The sequence below is a fragment of the Glycine soja genome, chromosome 19, assembly GCF_004193775.1.
Source record: "Glycine soja cultivar W05 chromosome 19, ASM419377v2, whole genome shotgun sequence".
Classification (NCBI taxonomy): domain Eukaryota; kingdom Viridiplantae; phylum Streptophyta; class Magnoliopsida; order Fabales; family Fabaceae; genus Glycine; species Glycine soja.
The window spans coordinates 2,232,779-2,257,978 of record NC_041020.1 but is presented as its reverse complement, the minus strand read 5'-3'; the positions used below and the strand labels follow the sequence as shown (position 1 = coordinate 2,257,978).

At 31.2% G+C, this 25,200-nt stretch overlaps 4 protein-coding genes and 1 long non-coding RNA gene across 8 annotated transcripts; 2 read left to right on the top strand and 3 right to left on the bottom strand.

The window, feature by feature from the left end:
- Positions 1-529: 529 nt before the first annotated feature.
- On the top strand, positions 530-3,895 carry LOC114398361 (probable serine/threonine-protein kinase PIX7). The gene is made up of 5 exons (XM_028360550.1): positions 530-857; positions 1,281-1,416; positions 2,198-2,334; positions 2,429-2,552; positions 3,178-3,895. Exons 1-5 carry the CDS (start codon positions 549-551, stop codon positions 3,744-3,746), a joined length of 1,275 nt encoding a protein of 424 aa, XP_028216351.1. The 5' UTR covers positions 530-548; the 3' UTR covers positions 3,747-3,895.
- A 1,556-nt stretch (positions 3,896-5,451) lies between these two features.
- On the bottom strand, positions 5,452-10,693 carry LOC114398941 (3-dehydroquinate synthase homolog). Of its 4 annotated transcripts, XM_028361029.1 has the most exons (10): positions 10,218-10,692; positions 9,185-9,351; positions 8,396-8,494; positions 8,199-8,267; positions 7,988-8,128; positions 7,809-7,898; positions 7,034-7,201; positions 5,910-5,985; positions 5,715-5,830; positions 5,452-5,630 (listed from the first exon to the last, which is right to left on the bottom strand). In XM_028361029.1, exons 1-10 carry the CDS (start codon positions 10,606-10,608, stop codon positions 5,625-5,627), a joined length of 1,323 nt encoding a protein of 440 aa, XP_028216830.1. In that variant the 5' UTR covers positions 10,609-10,692; the 3' UTR covers positions 5,452-5,624. The 4 variants fall into 4 exon arrangements, with proteins under 4 accessions (XP_028216830.1, XP_028216829.1, XP_028216831.1 ...); XM_028361028.1 differs by having other exon boundaries at positions 5,452-5,830; positions 10,218-10,691; XM_028361030.1 differs by lacking the exon at positions 8,396-8,494 and having other exon boundaries at positions 5,452-5,830.
- Positions 10,694-11,461: 768 nt separating this feature from the next.
- On the bottom strand, positions 11,462-14,882 carry LOC114399167 (aldose 1-epimerase-like). Its single transcript, XM_028361294.1, has 5 exons — positions 14,536-14,882; positions 14,370-14,419; positions 12,989-13,112; positions 12,704-12,811; positions 11,462-12,244 (listed from the first exon to the last, which is right to left on the bottom strand). Exons 1-5 carry the CDS (start codon positions 14,708-14,710, stop codon positions 11,595-11,597), a joined length of 1,107 nt encoding a protein of 368 aa, XP_028217095.1. The 5' UTR covers positions 14,711-14,882; the 3' UTR covers positions 11,462-11,594.
- Positions 14,883-16,236: 1,354 nt separating this feature from the next.
- LOC114398979 lies at positions 16,237-17,787 on the top strand. The gene is made up of 3 exons (XR_003663627.1): positions 16,237-16,429; positions 17,157-17,223; positions 17,618-17,787. It is a non-coding gene; the product is annotated as an uncharacterized LOC114398979 (long non-coding RNA).
- A 149-nt stretch (positions 17,788-17,936) lies between these two features.
- LOC114398978 (probable WRKY transcription factor 72) lies at positions 17,937-21,333 on the bottom strand. The gene is made up of 4 exons (XM_028361074.1): positions 21,113-21,333; positions 19,914-20,408; positions 19,638-19,751; positions 17,937-19,065 (listed from the first exon to the last, which is right to left on the bottom strand). Exons 1-4 carry the CDS (start codon positions 21,218-21,220, stop codon positions 18,136-18,138), a joined length of 1,647 nt encoding a protein of 548 aa, XP_028216875.1. The 5' UTR covers positions 21,221-21,333; the 3' UTR covers positions 17,937-18,135.
- Between the last annotated feature and the right edge of the window lie 3,867 nt (positions 21,334-25,200).

Sequence of the window (25,200 nt, the reverse complement as noted above, 5' to 3'; positions counted from 1 at the left end):
TCATTTCCATCAACCTTAAATAAATTCTATATTAATTAGTCAATCATGTTATGTTTGTTTGGAATTTTATATCAAGCACGACATGTTTCTTATATATATATATATATATATATATATATATATATATATATATATATATATATATATTACATCTTTCAGGGCATATTTTTTTTAGCGAAAAGGTAAATAAAACTAGAAAAAAAATGTATCAGATTAACCCATCAAAAGTAAGTTGAAGCATAAAAAATGGGAATTTAAATTTTGAAAAATATTTTCTTTTCAAAAGTTCTTTCAAGAAACCAATACAAATTAAAAGGCTGATTCCTTTCTTAATATAAGATTAACCAAATCTACATATATGCTATTAATAGAATTACTTGTGAAGTAAAATTAACTAAAACAATTTTCATTACAAAAATATTTATGTGTTACAAAATTGGCAATTTAGGATCTTCTTTGTTGCTCTATATATATTTTATGTTCGTTAAATTTGTTTTTTTTTCTTATATTTTCCGTATAAATCAGCAGGAAAAAATGTTACAAATAATATGGTTAGACACCAACGAGTTACTCAAAGATCCTCATCCACCAAAAGGTCAAAAAGATCCTCGTCCACCAACTTAAACCAGGAAATAATTGAAGTTTCTTCCCTTCTTCGAAGATTCACCTTTAATGATTTGAAGTTGGCAACTAGGAATTTTGAGTCTAAGAACTTTCTTGGTGTGGGGGGTTTTGGAAACGTGTTGAAAGGTTGGGTCAATGAGCATGGGAACTTTGCAGCACGACCTGGAACGGGGATTCAAGTCGCAGTGAAAACCCTCAACCCAAATGGATTTCAGGGTCACAAGGAATGGCTTGTATGTGACCATTCTAAACTTGATTATATTTCTTTATCTTCTAACAATTTATTTCATTTTCACCATTTTTTAGGTAAATTACATTGACAAATCTTGTGATTTCTTGAGATTGCACACATTATATTGTCTTTTTAACTCCTCTAGTAATCCCTTTTAAATGTTTTAAATACATTACAATGTCACCCTTATTTAGCAAAAAGACACAACAAAGTGTGTCCTCAGAGGGAAATATAGTAAATGCTAAAAAGGCAAGAGTAGTTTACACAATCTCAATATACCAGGGAAGGTGTTAAGGGTGCAATTTTGCTCATTTTTATTTTGGTACAAAGTATAATAATTTACATAACTTACTGTATATATTGCTCATTATATATATATATATATATATATATATTAATCTCTTCACTATTTCATTCGTGGCAGGCTGAAATTAGTTACCTTAGTGAGCTTCATCATCCAAATCTGGTTAGGTTGGTTGGCTATTGCATCGAGGATGACAAAAGACTGTTAGTATATGAGTATATGTGTCAAAGAAGCTTAGACAAACATTTGTTCAAGAGTATGTCCTAAATTCAACTTATTGTTTTGTAGAAATTTTTATTTGAATATATCAATAAATGCATTATTTAGTTAAATTTTTATAGTGCTTGTATGGTTCGAAGAATTTTATTTGTTTTTATTTTAAATTACTCAAATGTCACTATTTTTTTAATTAGAAATAAACCTGCCGTAATATTTCTCCATTGTTTCAATCTCACAAAAATTACAGTGTCATTGTTGCCTATAAGTAGTGCATGGTGAAAGTCTTTCATCTTGATTGTGCAGGTAAAACAATAAATGACATTCACATTAGTTTAGACAAATTTGTTGTGAGGCTTTGAATATTCTTGAAAATTCTTCATGGGACAAAACGTATACAAATTATGGGCATGATTGTAAAAAGAAAAGTGACCGACGATTTCTTAACAATCTATGATAAAAAAAAAATCATATTTTTCTTCAAATCAAATGTAAATTTATTTCTAAGCCTTTGACTTTAAATATGGAAGATATTTTGTTATTCTAATGATATTTTTCAACAAAAAGATTCTGATGGAATTACGGGATTGAATTACAAGTGCTTCATTTAATCTCGTATTACCTTGTCTTATTGTCCTCGTTCAATGAACAAAATGAGAACAATCCCATATGAATTTACCTTTATGATAATGTTACATGTAACTTTTTCTTTTGGTATGGGTTTCTAATTTATTTAGCTTAACAACTAGGCTAATTAATTGATATCCATATGCTAGGCATATATCGTTGAATTAACAAGTAATATTGCCATGTATCAGCAGCAACTAAGCACCTTACATGGCCTGTCAGAATTAAAATTGCAATTGGTGCGGCTAATGCCCTTGCATTTTTGCATGAGGAAGCTTCAAGACCAGTAATATTTCGAGATTTCAAGACATCTAATGTCCTATTGGATGAGGTAATAACTTGAATGTTCCATTTCTTACTATGCTAACTTTCAACATATAAACGCCTTTACCTACCTCTTATAATATCATATCATTCTATTTTAGGACTACAATGCAAAACTTTCCGACTTTGGGCTTGCGCAAGATGCTCCAATGGGAGATAAAACTCATGTTTCCACTGAAGTAATGGGAACACAAGGCTATGCAGCCCCTGAGTATGTTATGACAGGTTAGCATATATACTCTCAAACATCTCATTTTGTTGAACCAAATGTTTCTATTCATTTGTAGCATATAATCACAAGCTTTATGAAATACCTAGTCCGGGCCATGTTTAGTTAATTTGTTACCATGATAAATCTTAAATGAAGTCAATGCAGTAGGATCTATTAATATATTCTCCTTTAAGATAAAGAGATGAGAATTTGTTTACATAAAGTGTTAGATTAGAGAGTTGCCACGGTGCCAATATAAATGTAGGGGGTTTGGTATGTACAATTAACTTTTGGGTCATTAAATGCATAAAACCTAAGTTTCCTTACTAATTAGCAAAACAAGTGACATGATTTCATTAAATGGAAACTCATGCAACTATTAGTTCAAAAACCAATTATACTAAAACCTCCAAACTTTGCTAATTATAAGGTAACAGAGAATTTAATTTTCCTCTTCTTTCTGTGTATGACTTCTTATCATATTATATCACTTAGACATAATACATAATGCATTACACATGAAAGCAATATATTTCAATGATTTAAGCTTCAATGTTTTATATATATGGTGCAAGTTTCTACTCCATTGGCTGGAATCTTTGGGGTTGTTATTTAGAAAGATGTATGTTGTTGTCACAGGACACCTTACTTCCAAGAGTGATGTCTATAGCTTTGGGGTGGTTCTACTTGAAATGCTGACAGGAAGAAAAGCCATGGATCAAAGAAGGCCAAGGAAGGAGCAAAACTTGGTGGAATGGTTGCGCCCTCGTCTTAGGGAAAAAGATAATTTCCACTATCTGATGGATCCTAAACTTGAAGGTCAATATCCAATGAAAAGTGCTCGTAGAGTAATGTGGTTGGCCACTCACTGTATTCGCCATAATCCTAAATCAAGACCCCTTATGAGTGAAGTGGTTCGTGAGTTGAAGTCTTTGCCTCTTTTTCATGATGATAATGACATGGTTTCTGATCATCCTTGTCCCACAACCTCATCAGTTTCCTCAATCTCAATTTCCTCAAGCTCACTTAAAAGATTGCATGTTGGCCCCTCCAACCATGGTGGTGCAAACAAGTATGGCCCCAGAACTGGTCAATCACCAAACGTTCCAAGGCACTTTCAAGCTTATCCTCTACCTCTTCCAAATCCTGGTGTTGGATCTTCATCCAATCCTACTGTTGCATCTTCTTCATCCAACCCAAGATTTTAAATACCAACCACAGTCACATTGTGGTTTCATCGTGTTTGTTGATATCACAGACAAATGCGACAGTTGTGATCTCAGTTGCAGTTGTAGCGACAGTTAAAAAACCTTGGTATTGCAGTCCAAATCACGGTCGCAGACGACCATTTTTAAAAACCTTGATACAACCCTAGTGTTAGACAAGCATGAGATGAGATATGCATGTGTGTGTTTAGTCAAGTTTAAGACTGAATTTTAAAATTGTCATACTTTCTAAGCTTTCTTGTTATGCATTTATAATTTCCTATTATATGTTGCCCAAAATTACATTTCAACCTGTTGTTGTCCAGTTTCTTGTGAACCACTGTACATAACTATTATTTTTTTTCTGAAATCTAGTGGTGGAATCACCATGCTGAATTGTCCAGTTTTAAAAATTGGCTTCAATTCAAAGTTGTTGGCGTTTTGTAATCACGAGGCTAACAATGTTGTTAGCCAGACTATTAAGAGTTATTAGATTGATATAGTCCAACAACATCCTTTCTTTGAGCCATGTGTTGTTGTACTCTAAGTCTCTAACTTGTCTTCTTTTTTCTTTTTTTTATGTCAACTAACTTGTCTTCTTAATCTAGCTCTTAGCAATCCTCTTTATTTTTGGACCAAATTGCAAATTAGGAGAATAAGAATGAGAGAGCATACAAGTGTGCTAAGGTTGACACTCAGCTCTATCTAGGATGGATACTTTCTTACAAATGTGACTATATATAAAGACGATTATTTAACATAGTGTCCCACCCAGATTTACATAGGTGCATGCTATCATGATATAATTATATGCATGTCTTTGTGTACACAGGTTTTATAGTCTCCTCACTCTCGTCTAATTTATACTTTTAATGTAGGCGTCTAACTCGGGCAATTGCTTCCTGCACTTTCTTTCCGAATTGTTTTCAGAATAATAATTCCAAAAGTAATATAGGAAGTGAAGAAGCAATTTCAGAAGTGTATCCTCCACGGGAGGCAATGTTGTTCAAAACGGACAAAACCACTATAGGTATCCGGGACTCAAACCCAATCCCTATGATTAAGCTCGAATAATTTCACGTCAGTTGATTCACATGCTTGATGGTCGGAAGCACCAGATACCTAACCACTTATAACAGTTTTACCAAATGTTGTAAAACACAGTAAGTTTACCTCTAAAGATGTAGTGGCCGGCTACATATGATAAAAGGGTTAACATTTTAATTACATCTTTACTGTGTTATATACTGTCATCTTTTTTATGAATATTACAAGCCATCTGAATTTTCTCAATTTACTATCATTGGTAAGTTGAATTGATTACAAGAGTTTCAGAATTTAGACCTAATGCATGTACAAAAGCAAAATCAATGTTAAAAACTGGTAAACTTAAACCAGTTAGGATGTGTTTGTATAAGCATTCAATCTCCGTACGTGAATCCTTCAAATATTTTCAATCACATTTCGTTTTTAGGAAAGTGTGGAACGGATGCTCAAACAGTAAAACAGAAAGTTTCCCTGTGCCACTTCGGCTATTTTCATTTTCAGTTATGCCATCATCATAAGGTCTAAGATCTAATGTAAACTATTTTTCTAAATGAAATATCAACTTTATTTTTTATTGTTTTATAATACAGACTGATTAATTATATGTTCAATGGAAGTGGTAAATCAAAATTTACACACTCTGAGAAGTGATAACATAACCGCTGACACAAAATGTTCAATTGGAGTTGCTATAAATTATGGAGAAAATTTCTGCAACATGTTTAGTTTAGATGTATCCCGTGCAAACCCTCAACAGCTTCAATGCCATTGTGTAGAACAAAACATAGCTGGCCCTTTTCAATGTCTCTGGCCAGATCATAATCTATCCTACCATCATAGCTGCAAGGAGAAAATAAGTTTACAAATTGAATGAATGAATATTACAACTTGAATACATTATTTATTACTAGTTCATTTCTCAACTATAAATTCTTGAATCTCTATTCCTGTATGCCGAGCACCTCCTTGTACTCTCAACAGAATTTCATCTCCAACTTTTAGTGAGGTCACAGGAATGGATGTTTTTAACAGTGTATTTCCTGAATAGGGCAATAGACAACACTTCAGGAAGCTCAACAAACTACCAGAAAAAATAAAAATAAAAATTGACTGAATTACCTTGTGGTGTACAAACCAAGGCAACTGTTTCAGCATTCTGTAAAAGGATGCTGATAGATTGATTATCTGATTCTATCTGAAATTACATAATTATTATTACCAAATATGATTTTTGGATAGGTAATCAGCAAACAGCAATAAAAGTACCTGAAAAATATAATGAGTAGCTTACAGGACAACGAAATTTTTGTTCTTTACTGCCATACAATGTTCAACCATAATTTTACAATATTGATGCAGAGCGGAAACATTTGACCAACACGGTTAATACCCATTCAACAAACTAAGTAGCAGACATAAGTAGTCTATTCAACCAGTTACTATGTATAACAGATATCCTGGTATAAATTATCATTATCTAAGTTTCCAAAACCCTGCATAACAATTTTTGAACTTTTATCTTCACCCTCATTCCAAAACTCTGCATTTAGGTTCTATAACCATGAAGACAGTTTTGTGGAGAAAACTACTTATAGTTCCATGTAAAAATCTGACCAATTTATTTATGCTTCAGGTTCAAATGCATATTGCATACACTATAGCACTTATATTTTCAGCTCCTGAATTTCATACAATAGATCTATAAGATACAAAAGAATTATGGTTATATAAATTAAACATTTGCAAAAAGTTGATCAGCATTCAATGCAGCTTTCACATTTGAAATTCAATCTTAATGTACAATCATTAAGTTTGTTGGTATTTTTATTGATGAAAGTGTATCTTATACAATAACCACCCTTAGATCTAGTTGTAGAGGACAAGGGGGAAATGAAGTGGAAGAAAGAGTATAAGGAGAAGAAGAAAAAAAGTTGGACTAGGAAAAAAACCAACTTTGAAGTGGTTTTTTCAAGAATCAGTTTTATCTCAAAATTGGTTTTCATAGGAACTGTTGTTAAAAGCTGACTCATTCCACTTCGATATCTAGATTTTAGGAATTTCCAAACAACCCTTAAGAATATTACTTTGTATTATCAACTGCTACATCCTTAAGAATATATGTTTTAGATTAGCGTGATATATTCCAGAGGAAATGTACCACAGCAGACTCATTAAAGAAATCAAGTTAAAAAATATAAAGAAACACTTTTCAAACAATTTTTTCCAATAATGCATACACAAACCTTTGCCTCCACAAGGATTAGTGGTCTACTTTCTATCTTTACACGCCCAACAATTGCAATTCGTTGCCGACCCTGATGATCAACTATAATCACTTCTTTTCCTGATTTTAATTCTGACAGGTAGCATGTTCTGCCTCCTGGAACAGCAACATAGGCATGCACTGGTCCCTGTTATGATAAGTAATTGGTTAAAAAGAATTCATACAACTTCTATTGACAACATAATTAACTTTTTAAACTAGAAATTCCAAAACACTTTGAATGCAAAAAGAAATAAAAATATTAAAAACATCAAATCTTCATCTTCAAGAAAGTAAATAGGCTGAATTAAACTACTTTTTGTGACACACAAGGTTAGAACAACTTCAGCTATCAGATTACAAGGGTACTGATGGCACAATCTGTGCTGACACTACCTCTTGAACATGTTCAACATTCCTGATTTAGTGCAAAGCAAAGTTTCCCTATTAATAAAAACTCTTTACATCCAATAGCAACAATAAATATATTTTATAATGATTATAAATGTTATCCAATCTTTAAATTGCTTGACACTAATGATTAACTTTTATACAAAAGTGTACATACATTGATCCACTTCAGATGGTGAGAATTACACACATCATCACAAATTTTCCCAAGCAGGTTTTTGACTGCTGGTCTCACACTATCGCCCCATTGTTATGAATTTTGATGATAAGAGAGGTAATTTTATCCAAGATCAAAGGAAATGAATATATTAATCTCAAGTTCAAGCCTTGAATGCACAACTTACTGCATTCACCCGAAACGGCCTGCTTGCAATGTAATTTGACTCCAAGCATTCCGAGTGAACAAGAAATAATCCTCTGGCAAAAGATCCAACCTGTTGAAAATAATAGGACAATAAGAATGGCAGCTTCACTAGATTAGACAAGAAATAATTTAACTGTTGCAAAGGAAACAGATACATACAAGAAGTCCTTCACCAGGTCTCATGAGACTGCAGAGATCTACACAAACGCGATCACCCATTCCAGCTGCTTGAATATGTGTTACAGTGGCTTTGGTCAAGCTCAGTAGATTGCTTTCTTCCATTCTTCTGTCGAAATATTCCTGAAAGTTTCCAACTGAAATAAGAGGTCAAGTCTCATTACTGAAGAAGTCTCATCTAGGTACAGAATACCTTTAGCTCGAGAACAGGTTCAACATCTTCAACTTTCATAATTATGCCATCTAAACCATGTTCAAGTGCCTATAACATCCAAGGGTTGCAACTGTGAGAAGAGAGTTAAAGCTGAAAGCAAAAGAGTACAATTATATACAGTCACACGAGCTTCAACTCTGAAAAGTTTACTTCATTAGTCTCCTCCTAGTATATACCTCAAGAAACACCTGAGCTTCAGATGTATTATTAGAGATGGCAAACACAGTATTTTGGCTTCTTTGAAATGCAGCTATTATATTTTCAGCAGGTATTACCTAAGCAATTGCAGACAAAGAAAATTATTGAAAATGAGGACAATAGATTTTGTTGCAGTAATTGAAGTCAGATAAGATCAAGCTAGAAAAAGAACAATTTTTTAGGTGATGCAGTCAAAGTCATCAAGAGTTAAAATGGAGGTCTTAGAATCACCACAGAACATAATCATATTTTGAATCAATTTATATTGGTTCAATCACATCCATAATATTATGGTTGACAGACATAGATAGAATATCATCCATATAAAGGGTAGGAGTTATCATCATCATCATAAGAATAAGAATAATAATACCCATAAAATTAATCAAAGAATCAAACACATTTTTTGGTTGATCAATCAATCATACCAATTTCATAGCTAACTGAAGTACTGAACTGGCTGATGTTATATACAACACATTTCCAACATATTGTTGATTACAACTGATGCCCTATTCCTAGCCTATATCTAACTTATAAAAGGAAACCATGAGCTAGAACTAGAGCATAAACATGCAAAATCTCTAGGCTCCCAATATAAGCTTAAATAGGACTGACATCTCATTCCACATTAACCATGAAAAAAAGATTGATCTTTTCTTCTTGCAAAGCAAATTGGTATATAAACTATAGAAAATATCATCAATGGATAACAAGTGTGCAAACTATTCCATTATAATTCTTATAGCAATCAACAACGAACATACCTGCCAATCTAGTAAATTAACTACAATATTCTCTGCCTGCTCATTCTCTGGTCTAAGTTCCTCTAGTTCCTCCGGGGTTGAAACGTCAAAAATTGTGGCTACCCTTTTATTCTGTCCATCCAAAACCTCTCCCTCATTAACAAAAAGAGGGCATATTACCGCAATGGCTGTACCCCATCAAGACCAAAATTCCAAATTCATAAAATTAGACATGCTAGCAGTACACTATCCAGTCCACCAATAACACAAACTCCATTTTACTCAACCAAAAAATCTATTATCTACAAAACAATTGTAGTCATCTTATCTTATGGCGAACACTAAAGGGATTTAATTTTGATCCAGTGTCACTACAAAACATTTTCCCACTATCATGTATTAACAAATTGAACTTATTAGAATGAATTCTTCAATCATGGTACATATTCAGTATATTGACAAGTTTTACGTTGTGTGTTGATGACCTAACATAATTAACAATGAAAAAGGGGAGAGGGAGACCTAGAAAGATATTGGAGAGAATTGTTAAGACTCAAGAAGAATCTCATGGTGAATAATATCTCTGAAAATTTGCTCTTTAACCAAGTTGAAAAACATAGTATGATTCATATAGTCAACCTCACCTAGTGGGATTAGGCTTTTGTTATCTGTTTTGTTTGCATTCAATCATGGATTTCAGACCAGATTGCTAACTTTTATATTTAGGCAAATGCTAACCAGGAACCAGTGCTGCAAGGGCAGTGAATAAGGAACTAAGAGTAGAAAGTTTTTTATTGGGATACGTAAAATTGTGTTCCAATGATTGTTTGCACTTCTCTATGGTTTACGCATTAAAAAATTTCTTTTTTTAATTCCTTAACCAGTGTCCTAAGGACTGGTTAGCAAGATGTATTTTGAATTCACAGTAATTCCTAATTGATTCACATTGTAAATAATTTTACATTACAGTCTATCAAAATTAAATTCAAACCGGAAAAAACACAAACACACACACAAATGGATAATAGAATTTCCTTGGGAATGAAGAACTTACAAGACCAATCATGAGCAAGTTGTCGATGGTGTGATGGGAAAACGAAAGTGTTCCATCCTCTCTCTACTGCTGCAGTCATGACCTGCTTGTTGCTGGTCCATATCCAAACTCTCTTGGATCGTTTACCACTCTCATCCAACGATGAAGCCATTGAAGAACAAGGGTTGTAATATTTATGCCTATGCCGCAAAAGGGTCTTCCCAGAATAACGAAGAGAATTAACGTTGGAACAAAGGTTTGTTCTACGAATGTTGTTCCACGTTGACTCGGTGGAGAACGAAGACAATTGAAGGAAAGTGGTTGGTGAAACAGATAGAGATGAAGAAGGTGCAGTTGAAGTGAAGAGAGTGGAGTGTGAGATGCAACTGCAAACATGAGACAACACTGCCATCTTATGTTGTTACTCTGCAACTGTGTCAGCAACAAGCAACCTCAGTCACCTCATTTTTTAATTTTTATGTTTTTCTGTTTTCTTGTGGCTCCACAGCACAGCATTGCACCGCACCTCATCTGTTTGAGTCACTTGACCTTTTTTTTTTTTTGGACTGAGTCACATGACATTGGCCCAAACTGAAACTAGTTATTGGCTAGTGGCCTATTGGGTTGCGAGTGTACTTTGTTGCCCACACGTTTACATCCAAGACCAAGGAAGGGGCTTGAATTTTAGCTGAATCAACTTCTAACGACCAATCAAGTAGTGAGAAGTAAAATGTATGGATATAAATTGGAAAATAAAAAAAATAGTGAATTTATTATAAATGATTATGCACTTACAAAATATAGTCATAATTCATCTTATTTCATTATATCTCGGATGTAATATGATTTCAAAGGATGAACCGGATAATCCTAATAAGATTTTATTCTTTAACAAAAATTTACTTTAGTGTTTATTTCATCTATTTTAGGATCCTAATTGGTGGAGATACACATTACACAAAGATTTTAAAAGAGAAGAGATATTTCAAGAATAACATATCTATTCACTCTATTAATAATCAAATCAAATCTATTATGTAATAAAGAATTTATTTTTTCTATTGATTTCTCTATATTGGATAAAAACATTTGTTAGTGATTGAGTAATAATAATTATAACATTAGACTTTTTATCTAGCTATTATTTTCTTTTGGAAATAAATTAATTTTATTTGAGATACATGACTACTACCTCTTTTAATAGAGATTTACCAATAATAATTATACTAATTGAAATATTTCAATGGTATGGTTAAATAACAATAAATACATAAAATTGAAATATCTCTTATTCATTTTAATGAACCCAAGCCAAGTTTTGCAAGAGCACAAAAAGAGTCGTGCTATACATTGATACCAAACACATAAAAAGTGGTTCATCAAAGCACACAATTCTAATTAGAACTGTGAAAAAGCATATGGAACTTTGGTGGAAAACTTAAGCAACATGACATGCTTGTAAGGCTTATCTGGGGTCACAATAGTTGATGGAAAATTAGGGTGATTCACGGAGTCAGGAAATGCTTGACTCTCCAAACAAAGTGCTGAACGTGGCTGATAAACAAACCCTCCTTTTCCCTTGTCATTCTTGACAAAATTAGCAGTGTAAAACTGCAAACCAGGAGCATTTGTGAAGAGCTTCATCACTCTCCCTGACTTCTTATCCACCGCTATAGCTGCCAGCTTAATCTCTGCATTGCCTTTTTCACCATCAAGCACATAGTTGATGTTATAGCCATTTGTCTTAGGCAATTGGTTGATCCTTTCTCCAACAATGTGTGGCTCAAGGAAATCATTTGGGGTTCCTCTAACTGAGGCATATTGGCCTGTGGGAATGAGATTGTCATCAAATAGTGTGACTTGGGATCCAAAGATCTGAACCACTTCATCTAGAATGTTGCCACTGTTGTGGTTTCCTAGGTTCCAGTAAGCATGGTTCACCATGTTCACTGGGGTAGGCTTGTTCAGAGCTTTTGCTTTCATGATTATGCTTAATGAGTTTTTCCCAAGAATGTAGCTCACAGTTACTAGGAGGTCCCCAGGAAATCCTGAAACACAAATAGTATTCAATTATAATTGAAATCATAAATGTATACTACATGTTAATAGTGTATACACTTAAAGTTAAAGTGTAAAGAGTTTTTACCTTATTATCTAATAATAAATTGTTATGTATAGTAAGTTTATTAATTTTTTTTAATAATTATCTTAAAAGTTATATTAACTATGATTTACATTAATTGTACATAAAAATTAAACTCAGTATATACATACATAATTAGATTCATTTCTTATCATAATTATAAGAGTATAATTACATTCTCAACCAATCAAAAATCATGATAAATATAGTGAGTTTAAGTTAGCTATCCAACAAACTTACCACAATGATTAAATAGTGAGTAACACGGAGTCACAAGAGTATTTTCTCTAAATATAAATATAGGCTAATTCATAGTTTAGCAACATTAAAGAAATGAAGTTAATGACAATGCTTAATTACTTACCTCCTTCACCATCATAACTGTGATAACTGAAGGTGATTCTGGGTTTGTCATCATCTTTTATGTACCTTGTCACTTTCCAAAGAACATCACTGAATGCTTTGGGTCCAGCTAATTAAGGTCAATCAGATATGAGTTAGTATTTCTATGAGATATGTGGCAATTAAAGCAAACATATATATGAGCAAAGATTTTAAATTGCAATTGTGGATTTGCACAAGCCTTGCAGCATCATATATGAGAGAAAAATTGTGTTCAACAATATATGGTAAAACAAAGTGTACGTACAATGAAGTGTGTTGTTTCCTTCATTAGCAACTAATTTGTAATGGATTCCATTTAGAGTGAACTGAGCTCCTCCAATTCTGTTAGCAACCCGGCCCACAGTAGCTCCAAAGTATGATGTATCATTCTGCAAATATTTTGGCAGTTCTAGTTATTTTTTCATCTGTATAAGATTTACTCTTTCAATCCTACCTTTCTTTTTTATTTTTATAATATTGGGATATATAATAATTTTATTAATTTTTATAATAATTATTTTAAAATAATTTGTAATTGATTAATAGTGTAAACAAAAATTAAACTCTTTAAAAAATATCTAATCATATCTATGTTTTTCCTTTTCTAGGTGTACAGTAAAGTAACGGCAAGAATTAATTAAAACTAAGATCTCATATGCATATTATCTTAATGTTCTCGTTATTAAGCTGATCCTAGTGAATTATCCTATCTATTTTGTAGGTGTACATCCATTTTTTATTTTATTTTATGTTATAAAAGAAGAAAGAGAAATTCAATTTTTTAAGTCGTTTTTAATTTATTATTTATCAATATTAATTTCGTATTGACCTACTTCAAATTTAAAAAACTTCATATTGAATAAATTATCCCAACGTGTTGACTAAACATGTATGTACTTTTTTCCTCAATGCATGGGTCTAGATCAGACTTAAAAACTATATTTTCACATTTACGAATAAACTTTAAATTAATTATTCCTATCCAAAAGCCAATTAATGTCTAGTCACTTTGACTTTTTGTCCTCCTTTTGTTTATATCGATCGTATATACGATATGGTCAAATTGATATTTAGTGAAATTTTTATGCATAAAATTCAAATTCAAGCTACTTAAGAAAAGTAAATATATCTTTTACTTTTAGATTTTTCACTTAGCATATAATAATCATTCGACAAGCTACAAACCAGTAAACCTATTTCTGGTAATTAAAACTGTTAGCAGTCTTAAAAAATAAATATTGATTTGATAAATACTTTTTAATTTTAATTTTTATCATATAAAAACCACTGAAATATTTTTCATATAAAAATATTTATTTATTTATTTTCTCTCTTTTTCGATAAAAGCTTTCTATTTTATCTCCCTAATCTTAATTCTTATGTTATTGAAAAAATTAAAATTAATCGATAAATAAAATTATAAGCACAATACAGAACATAATATTGTCTCAAAACAAAACTGTGCCGTCGTTGGAAAAGATCATGTGTGAATCAATTCAAGTTGAAGAGCATTGAATATATTATTGAAAAGCTTTATCCTTATCTCATAAATTTCACAACAAAAGAAAGCAGAAAATGTAATTGTAAACAGATCATTCAAAATGAACATATTCAAGGAAAATGTTTATATATATTTTATGACTTACTGTGTATGCCTTGGGAGAATCATATCCAAGAACAATATCACCCAACTTCCCTTCAAAAGAGAAAGAAAATTAACAGTGTGTTAAAAATGCACAATGCACAAAAAAAGAAAAGCAATTAGTTAAAATTGAAAGTTTTTGGACACTAAGTAAATGCATAGGTACGTACCATTCTTATCGGGAAGTATTACGGACACAAGTGTTGCACCCCAATTGGTGACCTTTATAGAAAAATCACCTTTCTTGAGCTCAAATAACCTAATATGATCCTTCTTAGAAGAGCCATGGACAAACCCAGAAGAAGCTAAGAAGAGCAGACATAACAGCACAAAGATCTTGGTCATTGTATTTTCCTATATATGAAGCAATTAAGGAAATTGATGGTGCTTATTATTAATGGGGTTAATGGAGGAGGGATAGCAAGAGAGAACTTTTAAGCTAAGAGAGAAAAACAGTTTGCAATGTCAATGCAAAAGTTTAAGGTGTTTTGTTGCTTGTGGCTTGCAGTTTATATTAAGAGGGTGGCTCTGACACATTGTATTAGGACCTTCTTATTCTTAGTTGTCATATCCTGCGGTGCTCCAAAGTCAATGAATTTATTATAACGCGGGTCATGAGTTACATAAAATATTAATACTTGCATATTCTTATTTTAATTAAATAGTATATATCTTTGAATGATTGACTAAAGGATAAGAGGCACACACCGTCAATGATGTTCAACTTGAAAATAATTGTTTTTAATAAAAAAAATACATGTGATTTATGTCAAAAAATATATTCATTATTTAGAATTTAATAAACATTCGTAGTCAATGAAAAAAAAATTTACACCATCAATCAATCAATTAGAAATAATAATTGACATGATTTTAAGATAAATAATATAAAAATTAACAAATTTAATATATATAATTGTTTGAATTTTTTTATTAACGATTATATGTATTTTCTATAGACTGTAATTATATTCGAGTTAAATAAGATTATTATAAATAATAAATTTTTCTTTTGAAATATTTAACACAATTTGATATTTAAATCTTTCCATCTAAGACTACATATCAATACAATTTTATATAAGTTGATTTATGTAATATAATACATATAATAATTTGTGATAATATAAGAGAATAAAAAAACTTTAGACTGTATTATTTATTTATTTTCTATTGACTTATCGGTGACATTATAGAGATGCTAAAACACTTGGGTAATTAATTAAGATTTTCTGCTATTTAAAAAAAAAATAAGAAACAGAGAAGCAAATTCATTACGAAAGCTTGTGGTCCGGATAAACATTTATTTATTTATTTATCGGTGACTTATCGGTGACTTATCGGTGACTGTATTATTTATTTATTTATTTATTTTATGAATTAACATTTATTTATTATACATCAGTAAAAAAAATTATTATATGATGTTCAATGAAAATTATTATTATTATTATAAATATTATGAATTTACATTAATAGTGTATTATATTAATAATATGATTATGAATATACAACTACATTGACTAAATTATATGTTTGATCTTTTATATTTTAGTTTTTGTTTAATTTGTACTTTTATATTTTAAAAGTTTTAATTTATGTTTATAAAGTGAGTAAAAATGATTATTTTAAAATAATGATGGTTTTTAATTTTGGGATGTGATTTCTAATCTTTTTTTTGACTAATTTGAGATGTAAAAATTATTCTATTAAAATTATTTATATGAAAACTATAAAATCCAACTAAAGTATTGATTAAAAAAAGAGTGAAACATGGTGAAAATCGCGTGAAAATAAGTGTTATGAGCAACTAAAAAATAATTTAATATAAGATTTTTTTTATTTTTCAGTTTTTGAAGGGCTGGAACTGGATTCCATAGTTGATAATATTGGTGATGCAACAGGAAACACAGCTAAGAATATTTGTGAGGCATTTCCTCAGTTAAAATACATAGTTTTGAACCTTCCACAAGTTATTGCAGGGTTAACTGGAGCAACAATTTGAGTTTTGTTAGGTGGAACATGTTTAAATCTGTCCTTCAAGCTGATGCAGTTTTACTCAAGGTATGCACAAAAATTTGAATTGTGATAACTTGCTTTCTCTAGCTTCTAATACATGTTTAAATCTCATTTATTAAGGCAAATAAATCATTACTGAAGTTATTATTGACCCTTTATACTCTATTTATTGTCGGATTTTTTTAGTGGGTATATTACACAATTGGGGCGATGAAGATTGCATAAAGATACTAAAAAATTGTAAAGAAGCTATTTCAGGGAAAGTGACCATCATAGATTATAGATTAGTGATAAATAAAAAACAAGATGAGCATGAAATAACTGAACTGAAGCTTTTATTTGATATAGTTATGATGACCTATCTCAATGGAAAAGATAGGAGTGAAAAAGATTGGAAGCGGCTTTTTATGGAAGCAAGGCTTCCAGCGTTACAAGATATTCCCTGCATTTGGTTTTAGGTCTTTGATTGAGTTTTATCCCTTTTTTTTTACACATTTCATATTCCTAAATTACCCTTCAATATATATAATTATTTTCATTTCCTTCTCAAACCTTCACAATGTCACTGTGGTTGTTATTACTTTCTTCAACTGCTTTTTTTATTTAAAAAATAAAAAACAAACAACATTATATAAAAATACAGAGGTACTAATTCAACTAGTTTCTACTAATAAACTTGTTGAGAGACATACTATATGCACGACACAATGAGCATAATATGTTTGAAGAAGTGAAATTCCTCAGCAATAACATGGTACATGGTTACTTCCAGAATTTCGGTTCCTCAAGAGGAAATGATGGGTGCTTCCACACTGTTTGACCAGTTTTAAGGCCATGAGGTAATATATCCAGATAAATGAGAAATTTTAGTTTTTTTTTTTTAAAGGGAGAAAGTTTAGTTGTGCATTGTTCAACACACTCTTTTAACATATTATTTGTAGTAGACATTAATGTTTTAAACTAGAATAAATTACACCGACACTTTCTGAAATTTCGTCAGTTTTTTTTTCCATACTCCTTTTATATTCTTAGATTGACTTCCCTTAATTGTTTAAAAAAATATTAGACTGGCACCCCTTGATTGTTTGAAAAACATCACAATGTGCACCCTACAAGAGAGGTTGCTATAAACATTAAAAACAAGTTGTGTGCAATCTCAAAAAACTTCAAGGGTTAGAGTGTAATTTATCCTATAATCAGCAATTTAATGTATCTGCTCTTTGCAAAACTCAGCTGAGAGCTAACTGTCATGCATAGCTTCATTGATCTTTTGAGCAAACCAAAATGAACATTACACGGCTTTCACCTTCCTTCAACTTAGCTGTGTTGGAGTGTTACAACTTACAAAAACGAAGCGAAATGACAAGATTGTGGTGGCCATGTCAAGAGTGACATGATTGATTTTTAGGTATCACATTTTGTCCTAACTTGCATTTTATGTTTTATGAGAAAAAAGGTATACTCCAATAGTGTAAAAACTTATACATAGTTATCCAATTATAACCTACCATATATGATAAGTTTGTTGACTTTTAAAATAATTATCTTAATATAATTCAAGCAGTGATTTGTGATTGGATGACAGTATAAAACTGTTTTACACTTTCAGTGTATATGCTTTATATCCTATTTTGACATCCTATGAAATTGTCGAACCTTTGACAAGGTAGTTTTTGAGTGTACAGCTGGCCTATTTCAGTTGAGCTGAATTGCTCCTAAACATTGTCCTAATTGAAAAACAACAAGAGACACTAATGATGAGAATTGATTTCTGAAATCCAATGGTTGATGTAATCAACATTGGAAGGAGGTGTGCTAGTCTTGCGAATAGAAAATGGCCATTGAGGTTGGAGAAGCATTGAGTTTCCACCCTGAGAACTTGAAGATGAAGATGATGATCTGTTGAAGTAGCCTGTTAAGCATTCTTTCTCATTCTTGTTCAAGGAATTGGAAGAAGCAAGTTGAGGATGCTCCCCAAGTTTCAAGCTCAATCCTGAACCTAAAACCTCTCCATCACCCTTGTTCTCACTGCTTGATCCTTGTCCCCTTATAGATGAAACTGCAGCAGCTATCGCTGACCGAAAACTCGTGTCTGTGCTGATTGCTTTGGTTAGTGTTTCTGCCAAAGCCTCCCTGAATGGAGTTTGGTTCTTGAAGTAATGTTGGTAGAAATGTTCTTGAAATTGGTTTCCTATATTGAATGGCTTGATGTGAGTTTTGTCAATAGGAATAGTGCCATTGTTAGGAATTCCCTTGCCCCAAAAGGATAGTGGAATGTTGGACTCTGGGGACCAAAAGTTTAGACTTAATGGAGGGAATCTTGGGGTTGAAGCAAAGTTTGATGGTAAACAATTCCCTTGATTTAATGAATAGGATGGAGTAGAAGTAAGGTCTAGAGTGATTGTTGGGAGTAAATGTGAGGAAGGGGTTGGTAACAAGACTTGGTTTGCTCTTGGTTGGTCTAAAAGACTGAAATTGACACCACTGAACAGTGTAGGAGAATTTGCATGATAGGCAAAACTGTGATCTGTAGGCTGAGATGTTGAAGAGCCTGACAACAACATGGAAACAGCAGCAGAAGTGGTGGAAGCCATGGCTGTGGCTGAAGCTGGAATTGGGTGGTTGTGAGTTCCTTCATATGTGGTGATTAAGATGGACATGTCATCAGCACATCTTTGCACCTGTGTGGTCATGCATTGAGTTTGAGTATTCTAACCCTGCTGTATATCTTAATCAATTTTTTAAATATTGTATACAATTAACTTAAAGCTCTATTTGGATAAACTTTACCCTTTAATACTTACAAGAGAAGAAAATACGAAGTAAGAATAAATTCAGCTTCTCTCTTATCATAAAAACTCTGTTGTGATAATATTCTTCATAAGTACTTATAAAACAAGAAAATAAGAAGCGAATTTCTCACATAATCTAAATTAACTTACGTACTTAATTTTTGTAGAAGCTCTCTTTATTTAACTTCTCCAAAAGCTAATGTGCATAAGTTGATTTTAACTTATAGAGAAGCTTAGTATATTTTACCTTTTTTATTTGTAAGTACTTAAACCAGACCAGTCAACTTATACTTGCTTTTGGAAAAGTTAGATGAGACAACTTCTATAAAAGTTAAATACACAAGTTGATTGTAGCTTATAGGAAAAACTCAGTTCACTTATCTTCTTGTTTTATTGTCCTATAAGTACTTAGGGAGAAGTTTATCCAAACAGGGACCTAAAGGTGTAACGTCGATGCTTACCTGTTTCCTAACCGGGCATGCTGGAGCAAGTGTGCAACGATAGTATGCTCTTGGACATGGATTTCCTTTTGCTATCTTCTGTCCATATTTCCTCCACTGGCATCCATCATGCATCTGTTTGAAGGGCATAACATTTGTTATTCCACAATTAAAAAAGACTACAGGAACTAAAGAGATTTGAGACTACTAATTTTGAGAAAAACCTCCTTGAAAAGACTAGAATGGAGGTGGCATGATATATAAGTAGTGGCAATAGAATTTTTCATAAACACTTACAACGGGACTATCACATCTTGCTCTGACACAAACTCTAGCCCTCTTGGCTGGGGGTGTTATCTCTGAAATTTCATCACCTCCATCTTTGGTCCTTACTAATTTATTTGTTGAATCTTCTTCCTTTTCTTCTGAGGTGTTCATATCAGATACCTGTTCCTTTGAAGACACACCTTTGCAGTCTAAACCAAGGGTAAGGCTGGCTTCCAAATCTTCATTTTCTTTATGTTTGCTAGAGTTACAGATTATTCCATCCTTTTTATGCTCCCATGGACTTGTTCCAAGACAAAGTGACACAAGCTTAGGTTCCTCCACTTCATCAAGGGAAACAGCTGAATCTTCCACACCTTTGTTTGAAGTTTCTCTATGAAGGATGTCAAAGAAACGAAGTTGAAGAGAATGGTAATTCTTTCCTACTCTTTCTATCATCATCTTCAATCTTTCATTCTCCTCCTTCACCTTACTCATCTCAGCTTTAGCAGATTCAAGTTTATCTTCCTATATTTAAAAAAAAATAGCATAAAATTATTGGTCACCTACAAATTTTCAAAGACAACAATAGGCTTGAAATTAGAAGAAAAACTTTCTTCTTAATTCTTATTTGTGTGTCAGATTGTAATAATTTTATGCCAAAGCCAAACTACAGAGTAGTTCCCATAAGTATTAACACAACAGTAGTAAAGTATTTAACATATTCAAAATATTATTATGTGATTTCTAATCAAATTCACTAATATGCTAGAGATATAAGGTGGGTTGAATGGATAAGGAAGAAGGAAAGGGGGAAAAAGGTTACAGGTTTAATTCTCTTTCCTAACAAAATTAACAAACTAACAACTAACATTTACACATAAAAAAATAAATCACTAATCTGCTACTTTTCCTATTGTTTGCATTAACTCGACAGCATTCTTTGTATATTTATCAGCAAATTATATAAATAAAGGTTTAAATGGACCTAATTATACCAATACTTATAAACATGGTAATAAAGGGAAGAAAGATGCTAAGGCAACTTGAGAAGTAGCAAACTGAAAGAACGATTAATTTGAAGTGGAAAAGTCAGTTAATTACTCCTGTGGTTTAAGTTGGTACAGAAGTAAAAAGATGTTCATGAGAAACCAAGGTCAAAATCAATGATGAGAAGCAAAATAAAGTTTCAAAAGAAGAAAGAATTTGAGCTACAAAGAATTCGCATATACCTTACTACCCTTTTCAATACACAAGTCCTCTTCTGAGCAAATGGAAGTATCTCTCTTATCATCTATCTCTTGACCACAAAGACTAGACAATTTTAACATGGCCTCCATCACTATTCTCCACTAGACCTACTTCAATCTCAAACAATTCCATAGTCCATATATATATATATATGGTACTATGTAGTAAGTACTAATAACATAACATATACCCTTTTATACAAACCAAACAACTCTCTGCTAGACTTGCAATAAACAATTTCAAATACCAGTGCTAATTCACCTCTTATTACGCAGCCCCTCCTAAAATGTCAACACTCAACACCAATGCTAATCTCATTGTTGGGATTTTTTTATTGCAATGATTAAATTAATTTTATAATATGGTCTTAGAAATCCATGTCATGAATAGGAAGCTGAATTTGGACACACAATTTGGGTAATATATCGTACATGGTACTACTGTCAAAGTTGTCATATGTAACCGATTGGCCCTGGCAACCAGTGAGCTCTCCTCTTGAGTCTTTGTCAATAGTGTAAGCCTTGTTTCATTTTCAACCACGCGGTCCATACTTTGGTTGTACATGATATCACTGCTGAGTGTTGTCCACTCCCATTGAATTGCTTTCCATGAATGCATTGCCATGTATTACTTTTGAAAAAAAAATTGTCATTACAACAATACAAAATATTTATGGGCTTTGTAAATGACTAATCTCTTCCCTAAAATTTAGGTTTCTCAACCATGTTTTTTCCATTCACAAAACTCGAACTCTCAAGACTTTGTTTAAACAATTCAAACCCAGATATAATTGGACCAACATGTTACTTTTGAATTAGCTAGAATGCAATAAGAGTGTAAAAGTTTTTTATACTATCATTGTTATATAAATTGTTATTTATAGTAAGATTATTAACTTTTCTATAAAAAAATTCAAGTATATCCATACAATATAAAGATTTTTTTTACAAGTATACAACCATTTTGATCTTTAGGGTGTAATTTCCTGTCACTTAATTAAGTCCCTAAATGTATCAAAATGGTTTCTCACTGTGTAATTTGTCTGTCACTGAAAGACTTTCATTAAAGCTAAGCTCGTTTTTATGTGGCACCTTATCTATCTCCTTGGCAGTTGACAATGCACATGTGGATAACATAAGACAATCCAATGAATATGTGATAGCTAATGATGTATATTTATTGTCATTTTGGTCTCTAAATGAAGTATATTTCCTTGGCAATTGACAATGCACATGTGGATAACATAAGACAATCCAATGAATATGTGATAACTAATGATGTATATTTATTGTCATTTTAGTCTCTAAATGAAGTGTTTCATGTATATCATCTGTCATAGACACACCATCCATGTGTGCACCATCAAGTGCCACGTAGGCACAATCGCACATGCATTAACTTTAACAAAAGATGAATGACAAGGTTTTTAGTTTAATTTCAATATTATTGATTTAAAGAAAATTTACATAATTAAACAATTAAGTAGCAATCTATATATAAAATTTTAAAAGAGTTATCACAAGGTTTAATTTGAATTACATACTAATACTAATAGTTTAAAAAAAAGTACACCACCAACTTAGAAGATCCTATAAGTCGGCATTTCGACGACTCATCCTACAACACTTTACACATACGATAACTCTTCACTTAACATTTTTATTAGTCAAAATCCTCTGTAGATGGTCATTTCTGAAACATTGACAACTAATTTGGCTTCTTTGGGGATTATTGTCTCTTCCCACAAATCAACACAAAACTTTATAGCATGTTTTGTCTTCACTCACAAGTTTCCTTGTAAATTTCGTAGAAGGTCACTCATCATATAATTGTTAAAAGCTAAACATATTTAACTGTAAAGTTCTTAAGTGATAAACTACCAAAAATTAGAAATGTTAAAATGGGTGGTACCAATTAATTTCTTTGAGTCATTTTCAATTTATAATCTTATACCTACACAATCTTTAGACTCATTCATGTGTATGTTCATCTTGGATGTTACATGTCCATCAGTCTATACTTCATTCATCCTTGAATAACATTGAAAACATCTTAAATATGATTTTTAAGTAACTATTACTCAATTTTCAATTAGAGTTTAATTATATGTTACCAATGTAAATGTTGATCAATTTGAAATTATGTATATTTTTAAAGTAATTATTATAAAAAATAATAATATTATTATATATGATAAATAAAAAATATATGACAATTTATAATTAGATAATAATATAAAAAAATTACTAAATTAGTATATTTTAATTAAACTCCATTACATGGCCAAGTTTTTCAATAATGCCGAGAGCGTAAAAAATATTTATATTGTTAGTATATATTAATTATAGTCTGGTTTTTTGAACAAATTTTTTTAACGTCACAATATTTTATACTTTACTAAACTTATTTGTATTTTCTTTTTTTCTCTCACATCTCACTATAAATAAAAACCCTATGGCGTCACTAGAAAGCTGTCAAAAACAACCCTTTTCCTAGTTTTTACTACAAAAGCATGTTTTCAATACCTGTCTCCTCATAAACCAAAATGCGTTATCATATTACGTCAAGAATTAAGTTAATTTTCTTAGAGTACTACATTTCAAAATCCGTTCAATTTATTCCCACGGTTATCAAATTATTTGTTCAACTGTGACGTTATCAAATTGGAATTTTTTGTCATCTAGGTGTACTTTATCATTAATAGACGTGTCACAGATTTAAAATCATTTAACAAATTAACATAGAAGATCCCCATAAAGATAACACTGGATGTTGTTATTATTGAATTGGAAGACTAAATTCAATGTATAAATTTGTGGGGTGGGGTGGGGGAGTTATAGCCTATAATGAACATGAAGTTAAATCATATAATTCCTTAAATTGTAAATATCTACCACGTAAATTTTGATCATTAATTCATTTTTGTCTTTCACTTTGCAAAATATCATTCACGTTAATTTTTATAGGCTTAATTACTTAATTGGTTTCTATATTTATATTATTTTTATCTTTTAGTCTTTATACTTATAAAACCTATTCATTTTAGTTCCTGCACATATACACTTTTGATATCCGTTTTTCGTTTTTTACGGAGAGTAAACAAGTTACAATATTTTTATTTTTATCTCTTCAATCAATCTTATACAAATTATTCCCATTGTTATTTTTTTATTAGAATTGTTATTTGTTTTAACTATAAATGAATCTTTGTAGAAGGAAACATAGAATTTGTTGTCACAAAACTAGTTTTTACAAAGTAGATTATCATTTTTTTAGGACAGTCCTTTAACATATAGAGCATTATCAATGGTAGATAGAGGACACTAATTACTAACTTTATCTATTCCACCGATTATGTCTTACTGTGGTAGTTTCTAAAGACAATTAATATTCCTCTCTCAAGAAGTTAATTATAAGGTCTAGGAACATAGCCATGCCCTCTCAAAAAAAAGGAACATAGCCATGTGTCTTGAGAAGGAACTGTCCAAATACCATTTGGAATTTATTACATTCTCTTTACTTTGTAATCAAAGTACATATTTTATTTTCATATGATAAAAAAATTATTAATATTATTATTTTTTACTACAGATTTAATATTATAATTTAAAAGACTTTGTATATATTACTAAATAGAAATAAAAAAAATTTCAATTTAAAATATGTTAAACAAAGTTTATTAAAAGATAATTTCTTTAATTAATATAGTATAATAATTATATAATTAAGTTTAGTTAACATGTTTATATGATGATAATAGATTAAAAAACGTCAAATAAAATTAAATTGATCAGTAAAAGATTAATTTGATTTTGATATTATATTTAATCTGAATGAAAACCACACAGCAAAGACTTTTAGTTAAGAGAATTAGTACAATAAAGAATTATTAGTTTTTTTTATCATGAACATACAGTGTTATATTTTTCTTATTTATCATCATTAAAACTTAAGCTCCAAATTGTTTTAACTCTAACATAAAACAATTATAAATAGGGGGTCTATTTCAATTCTTACGCATAGAAAAAAAAAAAAAAAAACAATTGTAAGTTTTCAACCGTTATGATTA

Excerpts from the sequence above, each read along its gene's own strand:
- LOC114398361 (XM_028360550.1), top strand. The coding sequence starts at position 549 with ATGGTTAGACACCAACGAGTTACTCAAAGATCCTCATCCACCAAAAGG. Across the intron at positions 858-1,280 it reads AGGGTCACAAGGAATGGCTT|GCTGAAATTAGTTACCTTAG; the intron begins GTATGTGACCAT and ends CATTCGTGGCAG. Across the intron at positions 1,417-2,197 it reads AGACAAACATTTGTTCAAGA|CAACTAAGCACCTTACATGG; the intron begins GTATGTCCTAAA and ends ATGTATCAGCAG.
- LOC114398941 (XM_028361028.1), bottom strand. The coding sequence starts at position 10,608 with ATGGCAGTGTTGTCTCATGTTTGCAGTTGCATCTCACACTCCACTCTC. Across the intron at positions 9,352-10,217 it reads ACTTGCTCATGATTGGTCTT|CCATTGCGGTAATATGCCCT; the intron begins GTAAGTTCTTCA and ends GATGGGGTACAG. Across the intron at positions 5,986-7,033 it reads TAATCCTTGTGGAGGCAAAG|ATAGAATCAGATAATCAATC; the intron begins GTTTGTGTATGC and ends ATGTAATTTCAG.
- LOC114399167 (XM_028361294.1), bottom strand. The coding sequence starts at position 14,710 with ATGACCAAGATCTTTGTGCTGTTATGTCTGCTCTTCTTAGCTTCTTCT. Across the intron at positions 14,420-14,535 it reads AATACTTCCCGATAAGAATG|GGAAGTTGGGTGATATTGTT; the intron begins GTACGTACCTAT and ends TCTCTTTTGAAG. Across the intron at positions 12,812-12,988 it reads AGGAAACAACACACTTCATT|CTGGACCCAAAGCATTCAGT; the intron begins GTACGTACACTT and ends GACCTTAATTAG.
- LOC114398978 (XM_028361074.1), bottom strand. The coding sequence starts at position 21,220 with ATGGAGGCCATGTTAAAATTGTCTAGTCTTTGTGGTCAAGAGATAGAT. Across the intron at positions 20,409-21,112 it reads GTATTGAAAAGGGTAGTAAG|GAAGATAAACTTGAATCTGC; the intron begins GTATATGCGAAT and ends TTTTAAATATAG. Across the intron at positions 19,066-19,637 it reads CATGCCCGGTTAGGAAACAG|GTGCAAAGATGTGCTGATGA; the intron begins GTAAGCATCGAC and ends ATGACCACACAG.